Below are 19660 nucleotides of genomic sequence, written 5' to 3' on the forward strand. Positions count from 1 at the left end.
ATAAGCACTATTGATAAGAGAAGGAGTATAGATAAATCCTTTACAATAGGAGTATGCATAAGAGAGAGAGTACCTGAGCCCTCATCGCCCATCATGTGACCCCAGCCTCCACAGCCCACCGTAGAGCTGCCTGGGTTCACCAGCTTACAGTTAGAGCCAGTGCCGGAGATGAGCACCACGCCCCCTGCAAACACACACACGTCAGGTTTCCTTACACACTAATGTGTATGTGTGTGTTTATATATATATATATATATATATACATACCTGTCAAAAGTCTTGTCGCTTATCCATTTTGTAGAAACAAAAGCTTATAACCCGACTTTAAATTTATCGATTGGTTTTAGAAATGTCTCATATGAAAGCTAAAACCCTCCCAAATTATGCTCAATATACTAAAATAAATTTTTTTCACTGAAGAAAGATTGATCATTTAATGAACACAGAAAGGTCAGATTTTGGCAAGACAAAAGTTTTGACGCCTTCAGAAAATTGAACAAATAATTTACTTCAAATACAAAAATATGTTGCATAACGTCAGTGAATTAAGTAGTGGTGCTGTGAGATCCATATTTAATATCTTGTATGACTTCCATGCGCTTGAAGGACTGCATCCATGCGGTTCCACAATGATTCATACAATTTGTTGATGAAGTCATCAGGAATAGCAAAGAAAGCAGTCTTACATGCCTCCCAGAGTTCATCAAGATTCTTTGGTTTTGCCTCTTTCATTCTACCCCAGACATGCTCAATGATGTTCATGTTTGGTGACTGGGCTGGCCAGTCCTGGAGCATCTTGATCTTCTTCGCCTTGAGAAACTTTGATGTAGAGATAGAAGTATGCGATGGAGCACCATCCTGCTGCAAAATTTGACCCCTTTTATGGTTAGGAATGTAAGAGGTAGCTAATACTTCTTGATATTTTAGGCTATTGATATTGCCTTCCACCCTGCAAATGTCTCACACACCCCCATACTGGATGTAACCCCAGACCATGTTTTTTCCGCCACCAAACTTAACTGTTTTCTGGGTGAATCTTGGATCCATGCAGGCTCCAGTAGGTCTCCTGCAATATTTGCGGAGGCTCTGATGTAATTCAACTGAGGATTCATCTGAGAAATCCACCTTCTGCCACTTTTCCACTGTCCATTCTTTTAGCAGGCTGTGGGCCTTGGCAAATGCCACACGTTTTTTTTATTGCCTTTTGTTTAATGCTGGTTTCTGTGCACTGATTCGACCATGGAGGCCATTTCGAGACAGAATTCTACAAACTGTTCTGGTTGACACAGAGACTTGAGGTGACCAGGCCTGGTGGAGCTGTACTGCAGTGGAAAAGGGGCTGGCCTTAGATTTTCGAATCAACAAACGGTCCTCCTGAGCAGTTGTCTTGCGGGGTCTGCCGGAAAAACATCTCCAGTCTTTTCAGATCTTTTTCTTGACGCTGAGACACATTGAAGGTGTCAGCCACCTCAGCAGTGGATCTAGTCTTCAGCCTCTTGATAATTAACGCTTTGGTATCAGGGTGGATCTTAGGCATGTTGTCAGAGGTCAAGTTGCAGTTGATGTGAAGGTCTGGTGTGCTGGGGTTCTTTTTATACACACCCACTAATTGATTGATCAGTAACTGATCACAGGTGAGGCTGTAATCTAGGATTGGGTGCATCATATGACAAGGTGACAAGACTTTTGCCTTGCCAAAATCTGACCTTTCTGTGTTCATTAATTTATCAATCTTTCTTCAGTGAAGCAAATGTATTTGAGTATATTGAGCATAATTTGGGAGGGTTTTAGCTTTCATATGAGACATTTCTAAAACCAATTGATTAATTTAAAGTCAGGTTATAAGCTTTTGTTTCTACAAAATGGATAAGCGACAAGACTTTTGTCAGGGACTGTATATATATATATATATATATATATATATATATATATATATATATATATATATATATATATATATATATATATATATAAAATTACACACACGCATACATCTTGGCTCTGGTCTCTGAGAGTTGTCAAAACGTGTACACACCCAGTACGGTCAATAATTGGAATGCTCGTGAGGAATACTATGGACCACAGCAAACGTTTAAAATTATGTAGTTCTGTTCCTCACTTTTTTAAGAGTACAGCACAAGAATACAGGTACAGCACCTTCAAGAAAAAATCATCCCAGTTTTTTTTTTTTTTTAATGAAGTTTAGCATTTTATTTCATGGTTGGACACAGGCAGCAGATATGATATACATAGCAGTAACATAGAGGTAATTCCAAAACTGTTACCAAACAACCACAAAGGCCAAAATTGTACAATAGTTGTGATTGACTTTTATTTTGTAAAATGTTCCCATTTCTAAACTTCCCTGAAATTTTGATGGATTTTTGATGCTGATGACATAGGTAGAGGTATTTTGTTTTAAAACTATTCACTACTTCCTCTATTTTAGTACTTATACTTTAATATTTACCACACGCACCAGCCCACCAAACCAAGTCATAATAGCTTTGTTGCAATCTAACCAGCCATGACTGGCCAAAGCTTAATCTAAATATTAACTTATGTTTTAAGGCATACCTGGACTTTAAACCAGGTTGTAGAAGGGTTTACCTCATCAGGGCGGGATTTTTGTCCCCCATAAAGTCAAGTGTGAATTCATAAATAGCCGAGCACACACACAAATCTTTGCCCTTTGAGATGACACATGATCTGATATAACTAGATCTCATGTCCCTTACTACATTTCAAACCGTTAGTGTTCATAAAATGCCATCAGCCCTATTCAAATCCAAAAGCCCTATTCCCAGTAAATTCCCAGAACACCGAGCAGTGACCCTCATTCACACATGTCCCAATCGCAGAACATTACTGGGTATTGTTGTGCATGACAGGTTAGACTACTCATTTCCCTAAAATATAGTTAACATCATTATATTTTAAGATTTTACTTTTTCACTATAATTTTACTTTCTTTAATTGCTTATTTTTGACTGAAGATTGCTCAAACGTTCATTCTCCAATAAAATGTTCTTGTGTGTAGGAACAGCAGCATTGCATAGTTATTTTTGGTATAAATGGGAAAAAATGTGATCTGCATCTATTCCTGACATTTATGGCAACGTCAGCTCTCATTGGGCAATGCCGTCTTTTAAAACAAGTCAGCTGACTTTTTCTTTGTTTTATGAAGTCATCGTAGGTGACTATTGTGATTTAAAATGTCCAAATTATAACATAATGTTCCTGAGGTACAGTACTCAAGTACAAATACAGTTACTGGAGCAAAAGTACATTCTTTAAGTACATTTTAAAATGTGCTTAAAGAATAAAAAGTTAAAGTATTTTGTGTAGATTTTGAGATCTAATAAAACTTTAAATATAGTGATTTTGATAAAGAGTTGTGCTGAAGTTTGTTCAGCTGACACAACTAAATAGTTGTTGTTTTTTTTCTAGCCATTTAAATTGTTATTGTTTGCCCAACTTATAAACTTGATTAAAAAAAATAAATAAATCAACTGACATGTCTCAAACAATCATAAAAAATACTTTTCAGTCCTGTGATGGAAATTTCAGTATATTCATGCTGTGACTTTAAAAGCATTTGTTCTGTGTCAGTCTGTCCGACCTAGACCAGACACTAACATGTGTGAAGGCTCTGTCTCCATCCCACAGAAAAGTTGTTGTTCTACCTGTCTAAGTGTAAAAGTTCACTATCTTATGGGTGTGAAACAAAAGTCACTCTGCTTTGAAATGTATGTAGCCCGGGACTTAGCCCGGGACTTAGCCCGGGACTTAGCCCGGGACTTAGCCCGGGACTTAGCCCGGGACTTAGCCCGGGACTTAGCCCGGGACTTAGCCCGGGACTTAGCCCGGGACTTAGCCCGGGACTTAGCCCGGGACTTAGCCCGGGACTTAGCCCGGGACTTAGCCCGGGACTTAGCCCGGGACTTAGCCCGGGACTTAGCCCGGGACTTAGCCCGGGACTTAGCCCGGGACTTAGCCCGGGACTTAGCCCGGGACTTAACCCGGGACTTAACCCGGGACTTAACCCGGGACTTAACCCGGGACTTAACCCGGGACTTAGCCCGGGACTTAGCCCGGGACTGAGACTGGGGGGACTGAGACAAGAACTTTTTCTGTATTTCGGGAACTTTTTCTGTATTTCGGGAACTTTTTCTGTATTTCGGGAACTTTTTCTGTATTTCAAAACTCACCAAGTTTCACAAAAGGATTATTTTTAATCTAAAATTGTAACAGTCCTGTTTAAAAATGTTGTGGAGTAAAAAGTACAAATATCTGCTCTTAAATGTAGTGAGTAAAAGTATCCACTTTAAAAATTTACTTAAGTAAAGTACAGATACCTATTGTACTTGAGTACAGTACTTTGCTACTTTCTCTGTTTCACCACTGTAGATATATATATAACTATATAACAGACAAAAGCACAATACAGCTTCTTTAAATACATTTTGAAATGGCTTCTTTGTGCGTGAATTGTCCCTACATTTTGAATGTATTTTTCCGTGTAGATGACATAGGTAGTGAGATTTCGTTTTAGAACGCTGCACTACCTCCTGCATTTTTGTACTTTTCTTCTCAACTTTTTTCCAAAAATTGCCGCTTAACTGATGTAAAACTATATTATTGTACCTGTGGTATAATATTTACCATAGGTACAATCCAATCAAACCAAGTTAGATTTAGAAAACATGAAAACCATGTGCATGTTTAACTAAATGAGAATGGAATGTAACCACATAGCATAGCCAAGAAACCAAGCTTGTAACCATGAAACCAAGATTGTAACCAAGGAAACCAAGCTCCTTACCAAGGGTAGCACTGGAAATTTTCTGGCTTTATTCACAAATAATCCTTCCGTGCATATTCCTAGTAATTTGCCAAATAAAAAAATGCAGGGAAATCAACCCTGGGGTCATTCTCACATGACCCTGTTCTGACAAAATGCAGGTAAATTCCTGGGTCAGGCTGTGAATGGGCCTATATGGTTATTTAGTCATAAGAGAACTATGGAAACAGTAGAGTCAGTCCCTGTGGCTGCATTCTTTGGTTTCAGCTTCCTGTTTATAGGTGTCATTTTTAGGAATTTTTCACCAGGGAAAAGCTGGACTGTTTGGCTTTGAATTGTTAATAGCTATGGTAACAGAGCTAATTTTCAACGTTATAAAACCTATAGATGAGTTCAGTTCATATGACATGACATGTTAGTCTAAATCAGTGGTTCTTAACCTGGGTTTGTGAGTCAGTCTCAGGGGTTCGGCGGAGGTCAAGACATGCACCTGACTCATGATTTGCGGACTGTGAGCGTCTCCAGAAGCCAGCCGTGTCCCAATTTGACAAATGCACCCTTCGGTGTGCCTATCGAAGTACCCGCCCGACTTAAATATGCCGTTCTTTGGTGAATTGAGACACAGCATGAGACACGGCCAGAGTGATGCCCCAGCATTGGCTGGGAGGATCCCGGCGACAATTGCCCTCTGATTGGACATCTTCGAGGGACCACGGAAGCACATTACCCTAATGACAGTAATGTATTTAAAGAGCCTCGTGCCTCTGCTTTGACATGAATTTACATGAGAGCACAATTGGTTGTGGAGTTACGGTGTGGGTTAAAATGTTAAAAATAATAAATAGCATAAATACAATAAGTTCATTACTGGAATACATAAGATAAAAAATTAAAATCATTTCAGTGTGGTAGTATTAAAAAAGGTCATGTCTTTGTGAAAAAGGTATGTATGTAATTTGTTGTGAGTTCATGCATTGTATTTATTCTTTGAACACAGTGATGTTAATGCACGGTTCATTTTGTGCACCAGTAAAAAATACATGTGTCTTGTATTTGAAAAAAATCATATTTTATTTTTCAATAAAGAAGGGTTTGGTGAATGTGCATATGAAACTAGTGGGGTTCAGTACCTCCAACAAGGTTAAGAACCACTGGTCTAAATAATAGCTTCATCTTTAGTTCAGGCAGATTTATTCAGTAAGCTACAAGCCCTGATAACACCGTAGCGCATAACATGTGCAAAAGGGGCAATAAACCTTGTTTCCATTATCAGTACCGTCAACTTTTAGGTGTCCAAAGCAGACCGCTGGAGGTACTACCTACCAAAGGGGTCAGGAATGCTTGGGACCTGGGATTGGCTCATGAGGGGCAGTGCTAGTCATGCCCCTGCACAGTCATTTGAGGACCAGCAGCAACTCCAGCCAATTTGCGTTTCCATGCTCCAGATCCAGGGACAGGGCTCTGCTACATGAACAACTGACCTTAACATAATTAACTTAATAAAATCTAAATTGTACCTGAAATATACTCTCATATAGCTGATCTCAGTGAGACACTTAGTATTCCAGGTTTGTGGCTCTGCAAGACGAGGCTAAAGCTAGAATTTCGGTTTATCGTCAGTTTTTGGCATCTATTTCAATTATTTCCACCTCTACACCAAGTTTTAACCTATCTTTATTTAATGCATTGGAGTTTGCTAGTGCTAGTTGCATTACACGCTGCAAATGTAATTATCTTGAAGGGAGTGGCATGCATCGATAAACAGGATAAAGCTGGCTTGGTCAGTTTTGCAAAGCATATCAGCTCAACATAGAAGTTCCCATCACTGCAAATATGGCTGTATATCACAGGATCAAGTCAGTGTATGGGGAGAAACTATTGTTTTGTGTTTATACACAGAACAATAGTTTTTGCCATCTTAATGATGATCATTTCATCCAAGAAATGTAATGCGGACCACTACTGGCATCCTGCTGGTTCTCCAATGACTGCAGGGATGGTGTGTGCTGCTGTTGATCTGTGTTGATGCTCCTGCAGCTCCTGTGTTTTTATAGCTGTCCTGCACTGTGTGGTGGTGCAGGCCTTGCTAGTCCCAAAAGTGGCCTGGGCTGTTTGTAATCGGAACCCTACCCGGCCTTATGGTGCCACCTCCCCAACTGTTCCGCACCAGTGGAAATGAGGCTATAGAACTCACTAGCTGTGTAAGTAAACATAAAAACAAGATCTAACAATTTCAGTCTCTTCAAATAAAAAGTAAATTTTAGACCCCCAGCAGCAAAATGATCAGCTCATGAATCTCAAAGGAACAGAACAGGAACATGTTTTTTGTTAGAATAGCAGAATAGCAGAATGTTTTTTGCCCTTTAACAGCCCTATGTGATTCATAGAGAGCCTTTAGTAGCAGGCTGACAAGGCTCCCTTTTTGGTTAGGCAGTCTGTAAGCTGCTCTTTGATTTCTGACCACAACACCTGTTGAACCTTTTTAGTTTCAATCAGTTCAGCTAACAAAGTTGGTAAACTTTATCGTATCAACAAGACAAAAAGTTATCAGTGACACAGATTTTTGGTACAGGGTGATCCATACAACCAGCATTAACCTCAGAAAACAATACTGAAAGTGCAAGTGTGCTTCTGACAACTCTCTTGATTCTCTTTGACTACCATGAAATGGGAGAGAAGTGTCCAATCAAAACAATAAGGTGAACTCCCCCATCTGACAGATTGGCAAAAGATGCATCAGTAAAAGTAAAAATCTCTGAGTTACCATTAAAATTCAGCTCAAATGACTTGACCTTAAGTTTACAAATGACTCTGCTTCATAAGAGTCTGTACTATAGCCTGTTTGAGATTCAATGCCAAGTGACTTGCATCAAAGATGACATTGGGCCCCATCTTAGATATGAGCTTATCTTTCTCTAAATGTTTAATGCATGTCTCCTGGTGTATTTGTATCTTTTTTCCCAAAGTAACAAATTCAGAGATTCACAACCAACAGTAAACTTTGTTCTGATGTGAGGTATAGCAGTCATTGAAAATATTTGTGTACCACCCCAAATGAAACCCTCAACATAACAAGCTAATACAGACATGGACAAAATTGTTGGTACCCTTCGGTTAATGAAAGAAAAACTCACAATGGTAACGGAAATAACTTGAGTCTGACAAAAGTAATAATAAATACAAATTCTGTGAAATTTAACCAATGAAAGTCAGACATTACGTTTCAACCATGCTTCAACAGAATTATTAAAAAAAAAAAAAAAAAAAAAAAAAAAAACTCATGAAACTGGACAAAAATGATGGTACCCTTAACTTAATACTTTGTTGCACAACCTTTTGAGGCAATCACTGCAATCAAATGATTCCTGTAAGTGTTAATGAGACTTCTGCACCTCTCAGCAGATATTTTGGCCCACTCCTCATGAGCAAACTGCTCCAGTTGTCTCAGGTTCAAAAGGTGCCTTTTCCAGATGGCATGTTTCAGCTCCTTCCAAAGATGCCTTAGTAGGACTTAGGTCAGGGCTCATAGAAGGTCACTTTAGAATAGTCCAATGTTTTCCTCTTACCCATTCTTGGGTGTTTTTAGCTGTGTGTTTTGGGTCATTGTCCTGTTGCAAAACCCATGACCTGCGACTGAGACCAAGCTTTCTGACACTGGCCAGCACATTTCTCTCTAGAATCCCTTGATGGTCTTGAGATTTCATTGTGCCCTGCACAGATTCAAGAAACCCTGTGCCAGATGCAGCAAAGCAGCCCCAGAACATAACAGGTCTTAGAAGGAGATCATGAATGCAGTTGCCAAGTCAAGAGACTCAATAGCACAGGTTGGAGAGTACTTTTGTAGCACAGAAACTTATAGATCCTGAAATTCTCATGCAACAAGCCTGGTTAGCCTTTTGATACTAATCCATTGTCTGTCTCTTTCAGAAGGTCCACAATTAATTGTTTGTGGCATTTTTTAATTATCGTGATCATCACTCACAATTATAATCGCCTTTACGGAACCAGACTGCCTCATGCTTCCGGTTTCAATACAAAGTTTAGATGTTACTTCTCGTGGTGGTGCCCACCAGGGGGCCCTCTATCATAGCAATCAAACTTGTTTGCTTCTGTGGCTATTCTGAATTGGGGATGGTTCTTCACCTCAGTCACCGTCATACCTACTAGGCAGGATCTGGACCCAGATGATGCCACACATTTCTATCCTCCACTCAAGAAGGTGAAGTCTGATGTGTAGAATTATTATGGCTTTGAAAACCAAGACCAACAAGGCGATGAGCTACCAATCTGCAGAGCCTGCCGAGAAAAATTTGCGTCTCCAAGGGCAAACTCGAGCAACTTGCATGCATATTTGCGACACAACCATCCTGCATTGTTTGACAAACTTGAGGGGAAAATATCCCTTGTAAGTAACATACCGTGTGAAATAAACTATTGAATGTAGTTTCTCCTAGTTTTCTCCTAGATCAATACATAAAATTCCATGTAAAAACACAGACAATTTATCACACTTTAAAAAATTAATTTAACAAAATAAAGGTGAACATGCCAACAGCCACACAGAAGTTAACTGACTTGACTTTTATGAGGGCGTTGTAGATCAATACTTCCTCGGTTTCTTTTTTTAATTATAATTTTCCAGCACAAACAATTGCAGTTTTCATCTCCTACACATGCACGAAAATTCCCACATAGGGCTATAAGATCGACCAGCTTGGCAAAAAATTTCATGAATTTGGCATTGCAAAAATGTACCACTCCCACCGGCTATATTTTGGAATACATGCACAAAAATTGGAACAGTGATAGGGCACGCTGACACAAGCCTAAAATTTAATTAAAATAAATCAACGGACAGAATGTAGGCCATATTAGATTGAAATTCCCCAAATTTTTCACCAAGTGTTTTCAAAATGTATCTACTCCCAGGTTTTAGGTCCAGATGAGCTCAGATTTCACATGCCACATCTAGACCCATGGGGATCCATACGATATCCACATTTTCACCACATTCCACGCCATTCGCCCGTAGCACGCCACCGAAAAATGCCTTCATTTCCTGTTTTTTTTTTCAATGTCCTCTCACGACCACGGGCATTGGCCTGCAGAACCCACATTCACATCACATATGCGTGATGGGGGCATGTATGAATGGACTAGTCTAAGTCTAATCAAAATGAACACTATAGCACCCCCTACCATAAATGTGAAATGTCAACATTATCGGAATCCTACAAAACTTGGAGAATAAATTAGGTACATGACAAGTACCAAATAAATATATTACAGGCATGGGTCAGTTTTCATGCTTGGCCACCAGGGGCTCAAAGACTCCAAAAACAAGCAATGAAAAATTTCTTATACGCACAGGCATTGACCTAAATAGCTTAAATTTACATCACTCATCCATTACAGTGAGGCAAATAAGTATTTGAACACCCTTGATTTTGCAAGTTCTCCCACTTAGAAATCATGGAGGGGTCTGAAATTTTCATTTTAGGTGCATGTCCACTGTGAGAGACATAATCTAAAAAAAAAAAAAATCCAGAAATCACATTGTATGATTTTTTTTTGATTTATTTTTTTTTTTTTGTATTATTTATTTGTATGTTACTGCTGCAAATAAGTATTTGAACACCTGAGAAAATCAATGTTAAAATTTGGTACAGTAGCCTTTGTTTCAATTGCAGAGGTTAAACGTTTCCTGTAGTTTTTCACCAGGTTTGCACACACTGCAGGAGGGATTTTGGCCCACTCCTCCACACAGATCTTCTCCAGATCAGTCAGGTTTCTGGGCTGTCGCTGAAAAACACGAAGTTTGAGCTCCCTCCAAAGATTTTCTATTGGGTTTAGGCCTGGAGACTGGCTCGGCCACTCCAGAACCTTGACATGCTTCTTACGGGGCCACTCCTTGGTTATCATGGCTGTGTGCTTCGGGTCATTGTCATGTTGGAAGACCCAGCCACAACCCATCTTCAATGCTCTAACTGAGGGAAGGAGGTTGTTCCTCAAAATCTTGCAATACATGGCCCCAGTCATCCTCTCCTTAATACAGTGCAGTCATCCTGTCCCATGTGCAGAAAAACACCCCCAAAGTATGATGCTACCACCCCCATGCTTCACATTAGGGATAGTGTTCTTTGGATGGTACTCGTCATTCTTCTTCCTCCAAACATTGCGAGTGGAATTAAGACCAAAAAGTTCTATTTTGGTCTTATCTGACCACATGACTTTCTCCCATGACTCCTCTGGATCATCCAAATGGTCATTGGTAACCTTAAGACAGGTGTGGACATGTGCTGGTTTAAGTAGGGGAACCTTCTGTGCCGTCTTAGTGTATTACTAACAGTAACCTTGGAAACGGTGGTCCCAGCTCTTTTCAGATCATTGACCAGCTCCTCCCGTGTAGTTCTGGGTTGATTCCTCATCTTTCTTAGGATCAATGAGACCCCACAAGGTGAGACCTTGCATGGAGCCCTAGTCCGAGGGAGATTGACAGTCATGTTTAGCTTCTTCCATTTTCTAATAATTGCTCCAACAGTGGATCTTTATTCACCAAGCTGCTTGGCAATTTCCCCGTAGCCCTTTCCAGCCTTGTGGAGGTCTACAATTTTGTCTGTTGTGCATTTTGACAGTTCTTCGGTCTTGGCCATGTTAGTAGTTGGAGTCTTACTGATTGTATGGGGTGGACAGGTGTCTTTATGCAGCTAACGACCTCAAACAGATGGAAATTAGCATTTTGCTAAATCTGGTGCAGCCATCTTTTTAATGTATCTGCACACTGTCCTTCAAATAAATAAAAAAAACAAAACAAAAAAAACAGGTGCTTCTAATTTTGGAGAATAAGTGGAATGGAGATGGACTTTTTAAAGGTGGACTAACAGGTCTTTGAGGGTCAGAATTGTAGCTGATAGACAGGTGTTCAAACTTATTTGCAGCAGTAACATACAAATAAATAATTTTTAAAAATCATACAATGTGATTTCCAGATTATTTTTTTTAGATTATGTCTTTCACAGTGGACATGCACCTAAAATGAAAATTTCAGACCCTTCCATGATTTCTAAGTGGGAGAACTTGCAAAATCACAGGGTGTCAAAATACTTACTTGCCTCACTATATGTGAGCCTGAATGTAATGCACTATAAAGTCTAATCAAAATGAACACTATAGCTCCTCCTACCATAGACGTGAATTATAAACATTATCAAATTCATTATTGCGGTTGGGCACTAGGGACGCAAAGCCTCCAAAAAAAATCATTGAAAAATGTCAGCTCCAATTCACATCACACATGTGTCATTTAGCCCTAAATGTAATGCATTATAATGTGTGCTTGAACTATACATGCCCCCCCTATAGCGCCCGCTACCGTAGACATGAAACGTCAACATGATTGGATTCCTATGAAATTTGGGCAATAAATTGGACACAATGACTCCAAAAAAATAATTGAAAAATGTCTGACACTCGCAGGCATTAGCCTACACAGCTCTAAATGTATCCATGGATGCAGAATCAAAACATGAACAGAACTAAGAAAAAAGCACATGGCCACTCAAAACAATAGCGCCCCCTATAATACATGTGAAAGACATAACATTGTCTGACAGCCATAAAACTTTGAGAAATTGTTTTAGGCCACAAAAGGTGCAAAAAAATCAATTACACCATACCTGTATTAACAAGCATTCAAATGAATTAAAGCACTGCCCTATGATGGATGGGAAGTCGACCATATTGAATCAAATATTCGCCACATTTTACGCCACATGTTTTCAAAACATATCTAGTCCCAGGTTTTTGGTCCAAATGAGCTCAGATTTCACATGCCACATCTAGACATCTGGGTTTTTATAAAACATCCACATTTCCTCCAAATTCCACGCCGTTTGCCCGTAGCACGCCGCCGAAAAACGCCTTTGTTTCCTGTTTTTTTATGTCCTCTCACGAACACGGTCATTGCCCTACAGAGCTCACATTCACATCACATATGTGGAATTCTGTCATGAATGGAACGCAATATTACTTTGAATCAAAATGAACACTATAGCGCACTATGGCATCACGAGAATGTCCCATGCCCACCGGCGCAACGGCACCACCTACAATTTGACCCCTATGGGAGAGGAGGCTCGTTAATTTTGGAATACAAGCACAAAAATCAGAGCAGTGACAGAACACAGTGAGACAAGCATAAAAATGAATTGAAGCACAGCTCTATGACGGACGGGAAGTCAGCCATATTGGATTAAAAATCTCATCACTGATACAGAATAAAACTGTGAATAGAGAACCATAATGAGCATGTGACCTCTATAGCACCCCTTACTGTACACGTAAAAGACACAACTTTCAGATCTCTGATCTGACAATAAAGTATTATCTAATCTATCTCTAATCTAACTTTGTTCGATTGGCATGAAACTTGGGGAGATAATTGAAGGCCTCAAAACATAGCAAAAAGTCAATTACACCATAACTGTATTATGCACTTGGTTGCCGGTTCAACGCCATGGACCGCCACTATAATGCAATGTCCAATCTGTGCTATAGAAACGGTGGAGGCGGTGGCTGACCCCCCTGCGGTGGCATGGGGGGGTGGTCACGTGGGAGGCGAGGGCCATCATTGCCGCTTGCGGCTTTAATTGTTTGTTTTTCTGCCCAAACAATCGCATTTTTCATCCCCTCAATGTCGATGAAAAGTCTCACATGGGTGTATAGGATCGACTGGCTCGCCAAAAAATTTAATACATTTGCCCCATGCCCCCATGCCCCCCCCCCCCCCCCCCCCCACACACACACACCCCTTCCCACACACACACTCGACGGAGCCACCTAGAAGGTGACCACTATGGGAGAGGAGCCTAGTACATTTTGGAATACACGTACAAAAATCAGAGCAGTGATAGAGCATGGTGAGACAAGCATAAAAATGAATTGAAACATTGCTCTCTTATGGACTGGAAGTCGGCCATATTGGATTGAAATACCCATGCCACTTTGTAAGTACATATGAAACCTATCTAGTCCTAGGATTTTCATCCGAATGAGCTCAAACTCCACATGCCAAATCTACTGATGATGATTGTCAATATTTATCCAAGTTTTAAGGGATATTCTTTACGGTTTATGTGCAGCGCGTCTTCAAAATATGACTTCATTTCATGTTTCTTTGATTCCCGCTCACGGCCACATGGATGAGCCTAAAGAGCGATGGCGACATTGCACTATTGAAACGGTGTGAAGGGGGACGTATAGCGGCCGGGCGGTGGCCAGGCGGGAGGAATGCTGTGCGTGGGCAGTGGCTGGCCCCAGGTGGTTGCGTGGGGAGGTGGTCGCACGGGGATCGAGGGCCATCGTCACTGTTTGTGGCTTTAATGTGATTTAAAATTCAAATTCTAACATAATGATCCACAGATGTCATATATTATAACAGTATAGCAGAAACAAGGAAAATTCACAATAGTGGCTCTTATTTACAGTATGGTTGTCCGCATGTCCATGTCCAACCAGGAAGTAATACTCTAAACCACCAAAATTTGTGGGGAAACTAAGAAGCCAATATTTGCCAAAATATACCCCCTCCCATATGAGCAGTTAGGACAACACCCCTAAAGTTCTCCAGAGGACAGAGGAGGAAAGTCTGACCCTTGTCGCTTGCCGTAGCAATGGCTCCCACGGCGTCTGTGGTGATCAGGTAGTGCTGGCTGAGGCTGGGGAAGCGCTCCTTCATGTACTGGATGAGTTTATCTATGGCCTCCTTCTGATCGCCTCCACTCAGAGACATGCCCTGCATGCACACACACCACAGCTAAGGACAGTACCTCATTTCATCACACCAACACTAAATAAGACAATAACAATGATTATATCATTCAGATAGAGGACACGTACAAGTTTTTCCTCATTATCAGTGTAAGGACAGGCTATACATCATGTAGAATTCAGCACCTCCAGAATTCACTGAATTATAGAGGCTGCACTACCACTGAATAATGATTGGTTGCAGGTGTTGGGGTTTAGATAGTGACAATTCAAAACAGAGAGAGTCCTTTTAGGTTTAAATCAACTTGATTTCAACTCCAAAATTGGCAACCCAAATGAGAGACTCGTGTGAGACTCATTCTACTTTCTGACTGGATAATCATTTTGAGAACCAAAATGTGTCATAATCTACACAACCTGGCCATCATGTCCAATGGTTTTGTAACTAAGATTAAATTAGCATTAGCATTAGTTGAAGTAACTGTTACCAGGGAGCGCAGGGGCATGTTGGGGTCCAATCCGGCTTCAGTCTTGGCCTTCTGCACCATCTCGTGAATCACCTGGATGCACTTCTCTGCACCCACCAACTGCACAGACAGAGGGAGGAGGGGCATGACTGACTCTATTTTTGTAACATTGATCTTGTCTCCAAGTATGATAGGCATCTTCTTCTTTTTTTTTTTTTTATCATATAATAAGTGAGATGTATTAACTGTCAAGATGTCCATGGATGGATTCCGAGTGGGCCATGCTCTCCGTCTCTATTGCCGGCATGGCCACTTATAGCTGAGGTCTGCAGTTCTTCTAGCAGTGGCAATGCCTGAACCTGGTGATGGACACCGGATGTAAGGGATCTCAAGTTCCGGCGGGCCAAGAGTGCAGAGGCTCATGTTGTCACGGTGGCAAAAACTCGGAGCTGGGAGGAGTTCAGGGAGGCCATGGAGGAGGACTATCGGACGGCCTCAAAGAGATTCAGGCAAACCGTCCAATGCCTCAGAAGGGGCCAATGCCTCAGAAGGGGGAAGCAGTGCTTCACCAACACTGTCAACACTACGGGCCGAGACTTGCTGACCTCAACTGGGGGATGTTGTCGAGAGGGGGGAGGAATACTTTGAGGATCTCCTCAATCCCACCGTCACGTCTTCCAATGAGGAAGCAGAGACTGGGGACGCGGAGGCGGACTCAGCCATCACCCTTGCCACCGAGGAGCTTACCAACCACCCACCTGGTTGGCCCTGGGGGTGGACAAGATCCATCCCGAGTACCTTAATCCTCTGGAGGTTGTGGGGCTGACTTGGCTGACACATCTCTGACACATCTCTGCAACATTGCGTTGCGGTCGGGGACGGTACATCTGGACTGGCAGACTGGGGTGGTGGTCCCTCTATATAAGAAAGGGGACCAGAGGGTGTGTTCCAATTACAGGGGAATCACACTCCTCAGCCTTCCCGGTAAGGTCTATTCCAGGGTACTGGAGAGGAGAATCCATCCGACAGTTGAACCTCGGATTCAGGAGGAGCAGTGCGGTTTTCGTCCTGGTCGCGGAACACTGGACCAGCTCTACACCCTCCATCGGGTGCTTGGAGCTCATGGGAGATTGCCCAACCAGTCCACGTGTGCTTTGTGGATCTGGAGAAGGCATTTGAGACTGTGTCTCTCGTGGCGTCCTTTGGGGGGGTGCTCTGGGAGTATGGGGAGCAGGAGCGGTTTTCGCATTGTCAGCAGTAAGTCAGACCTGTTTCCGGTGCATATTGGACTCCGCCAGGGCTGCCCTTTGTCACCGGTTCTGTTAATTGTATTTATGGACAGAATATCTAGGTACAGTCAAGGGCTGGAGGGGGTCTGGTTCGGGAACCACAGGATCTCATCGCTGCTGTTTGCTGATGATGTTGTCCTGATGGCTTCATCAAGCCAGGACCTGCAGCTGGCGCTGGGTCGGTTTGCAGATGAGTGTGAAGTGGCTGGGGTGAGAATCAGCTCCTCCAAATCCTAGGCCATGGTTCTTGACCAGAAAAAGGTGGCTTGCCCTCTTTGGGTGGGTGGGGAGTCTCTGCTGCAAGTGGAGGAGTTCAAGTATCTTGGGGTCATGTTCACGAGTGAGGGTCAGATGGAGTGTGAGACTGGCAGCGTCCGCAGTGATGCCAAAATGGATTTCCTCCACAGGGTGGCTGGGCACTCCCTTAGAGATAGGGTGAGGAGCTCAGTCACATGGAAGGAGCTCGAAGTAGAGCTGCTGCTCTTATACGTTCAGAGGAGCCAGCTGAGGTGGCTCGGGCATCTGCCCAGGATGCCTCCTGGACGCCTTCCTAGGGAGATGTTCCGGGCATGTCCCAACGGGAGGACACGCTGGAGGGACTATGTCTCTAGGCTGGCCTGGGAACACCTGGAATCCCACCAGAAGAGCTGTCCGATAGTCCTCCTCCATGGCCTCCCCAAACTCCTCCCAAGCCCGAGTTTTTGCCACCGCGACAGCACGAGCCTCTGCACGCTTGGCCCACCGGTACTCGGGATCCCTTACATTTGGTGTGGGGTGTCTGGGTTGAGGGAAGTGTGGGAGTCCCCGCTTAGACTGGTGCCCCCACAACCCAGCTCTAGATAAGCGGAAGAAAATGGATGGATGTATCTGTCATACATAAAACCATTATGTGGCTCAGAGTGTTGGTGCCTCAACCCGAAGGTCGGAGGATCAAATGCTGCTTGGACCAAGTTCTGTTGTTGTGTCCTTAGGCAAGACACTTCACCCACATTGCCTAGTATGAAAGTGACATGTGCGCGAATGATTGGTGGTGGTCGGAGGGTCCGATGGCGCAGATTGGCAGTCTTGCTTCCGTCAGTCTGCCCCAGGGCAGCTGTGGCTACAATAGTAGCATACCATCACCAAGTATGGAAATGAATGAATAATGATTATAGTGTAGCGCTTTGATAGGCTTTGACAAGTCTGTAAAGCGCATTACAAGTGTAAGCAATAATAATAATAATAATAATTATTATTATTATTATTATTGTTGTTATTATTATTATTAGCTCTCCACAGCACAAACACATTGAAACTCATTTTCACTTTAACAAAGTAGAGGAGACCAAAACAGAACAGTTCGGGGTGGAGGAACTGTAGTTTATCATCCCTGCTGGTCTTTGAGAGTAAGAGTCCAAACGCATGACTAATATTTCTCTGGCTGTTTCTTACATCATCAAGTTGAATGCCTCTCCTTGCCTGCACTACAATGTAAAATGGAATGCTGTTACATGAAGTGGGTATCCCGGTATGTAGCGGCTTCTCCAGATATGTTATTGATACCTTGCAACTGATGCCATCAACATTTCCTGAAGGTGTGATGCCACCGGTAGGCATGCTCTGTCTGAGGCTTTGTTAGACTTTAATATGATCTCTATTTTAATACAATCTGACCAGAAACAACTGACTTAGCTGGAACTACACCAAGAGGTGCGATGATTTCTTACTGTTCAACAAGTCCCTCTCAAAAAATATTATAGTCACAAACTAGCTAACCTTACTTTTTTAGTTGAAAATCAAACACCTAAACAAAACCATGCTTGACTTGATCACGGGCTCCTGAAAGTGTTGTTGCATTGTGCATTTTTTCTACAGTTTTCAGACTATGTTTAAACTTTTTTGGCAGTGTTTGCTAATGTGTACATTATGTTACCATGATTTTCATAGTGTCTATAGAAAATCTCTGTATGTGAACGCACCCAGTGGTTACTGCAGGGTCCCAGGGTCTGAGAAAGGATCCGACCATCTCCAGAAATGAGCAGAGCCACCGAGTGACTACCTCCCCTGCACACAAGCACAACAGTGAGAGTGCATGAGTAGACTACTAATTTCATGAAAACATAATAAACACCATTATATTTAAGAGGGTTTATTATACAAAATTGATTTGGATGGTTCTACCATGTAATAATATTGTTCCCTCATCACAAACATGCCTGGAGAGGTTTTAAAGGTCATCCATGCATGTTTGAGTATTTGAGATCTTTCCTGTGCCCTATTTGAACCCTCCTTATGGTTATCTGTAAGATTCTGTCCACTGCTCAGTCCATAAGCATGCATTACCCATGCTCCCACTAGGCATGTGGCAATACTGAAATTTGGTGTCATGATTATCGCAGCTAAAATAATTGTGATTAATGATTATATCATGATAATTATTGTTGCTGGCAGTTTAAAAATGTTCTGGATATGAATAATTACAATTTTAATATTATGAATAGGTTCCAAATTTAAGTAACTGTTAAAGTATTGTACTTTGTTATACGTGAAAACAACGGTGATCTTTAGGAGATAATCAGGGAGAAGTACCATAGTTTTTTTCTGCACATTCTGGTGACAGGAAGGCTATTATCTTTGTTGGCAATCATCACGATTATATAAAAAGTGCCATAAATGATTATTGTCCACCCTTTTTATCCCGATAGTTTATCGTCCCATCCCCAGCTCCAACGCTCAATGTGCAATAAAATATTGTTAAAAATCATGAGCTGCAATAAATAAACTGCAGAATGAAACACTTTAGTGCTTAGTTTACATTTGTTATGAGTCACAGAAGTTATTAATTCAACCTTTGATGGCTTAAATCTTATCATACAAATGAAACTGTACACATGATGAATATATTAAATATCAACCCGAAAAAGATATTGTTCCAGCTGTCATATACAAGTTATTATAGTAATTATCGGGACAGGCCTATGGAATCGTGCTGGTAGTTAGTTATTAGGTCATATTAAAAGCCAAAAGTAAAATCTGTCAACTGCTTACAATTTATGTCATAAGCTAATAAAATAGTGTAGCTTCGAGATTTCATGGGTGGCTCAACTTGCACAGTGGCTAAAATTAGTTCAGTCTCTCCTAGGCATCATTTTATACAGTAGCACAGACTATCAGAGTAGATACCGATACTTAAAAGAACTGTAACGATTCCGAACAGCAGGATGTGTGCAGGGACAGTTTACTACCGAGACTGGTCACGGACCGGGAAGTGAGCGGACTCTGACTTTTCCATAAACCGCGCTGAAAGTCCAGTCAACGGTCGATCCGTGCCATGGTCCAGGCGTAGACAACAC

At 41.7% G+C, this 19660-nt stretch overlaps 1 protein-coding gene across 2 annotated transcripts in view; it reads right to left on the reverse strand.

The window, feature by feature from the left end:
• Positions 1–19660, reverse strand: part of nagk (N-acetylglucosamine kinase) — a 34773-nt gene that overhangs the window by 14881 nt on the left and 232 nt on the right. Inside the window, exons 2-5 of one of the 2 annotated variants that reach the window (XM_033983523.2) lie at positions 18287–18371; positions 15061–15159; positions 14456–14597; positions 74–184 (exon numbers count right to left, since the gene is read on the reverse strand). In XM_033983523.2, the coding sequence (XP_033839414.1) occupies positions 74–184; positions 14456–14597; positions 15061–15159; positions 18287–18371 (437 nt within the window). Of the gene's footprint in view, positions 1–68; positions 185–14455; positions 14598–15060; positions 15160–18286; positions 18372–19660 lie in introns of both variants that reach the window. The other variant, XM_055228957.1, reaches the window with a different exon arrangement.

Source organism: Periophthalmus magnuspinnatus, chromosome 18 (assembly GCF_009829125.3).
Source record: "Periophthalmus magnuspinnatus isolate fPerMag1 chromosome 18, fPerMag1.2.pri, whole genome shotgun sequence".
NCBI classification, from domain to species: domain Eukaryota; kingdom Metazoa; phylum Chordata; class Actinopteri; order Gobiiformes; family Gobiidae; genus Periophthalmus; species Periophthalmus magnuspinnatus.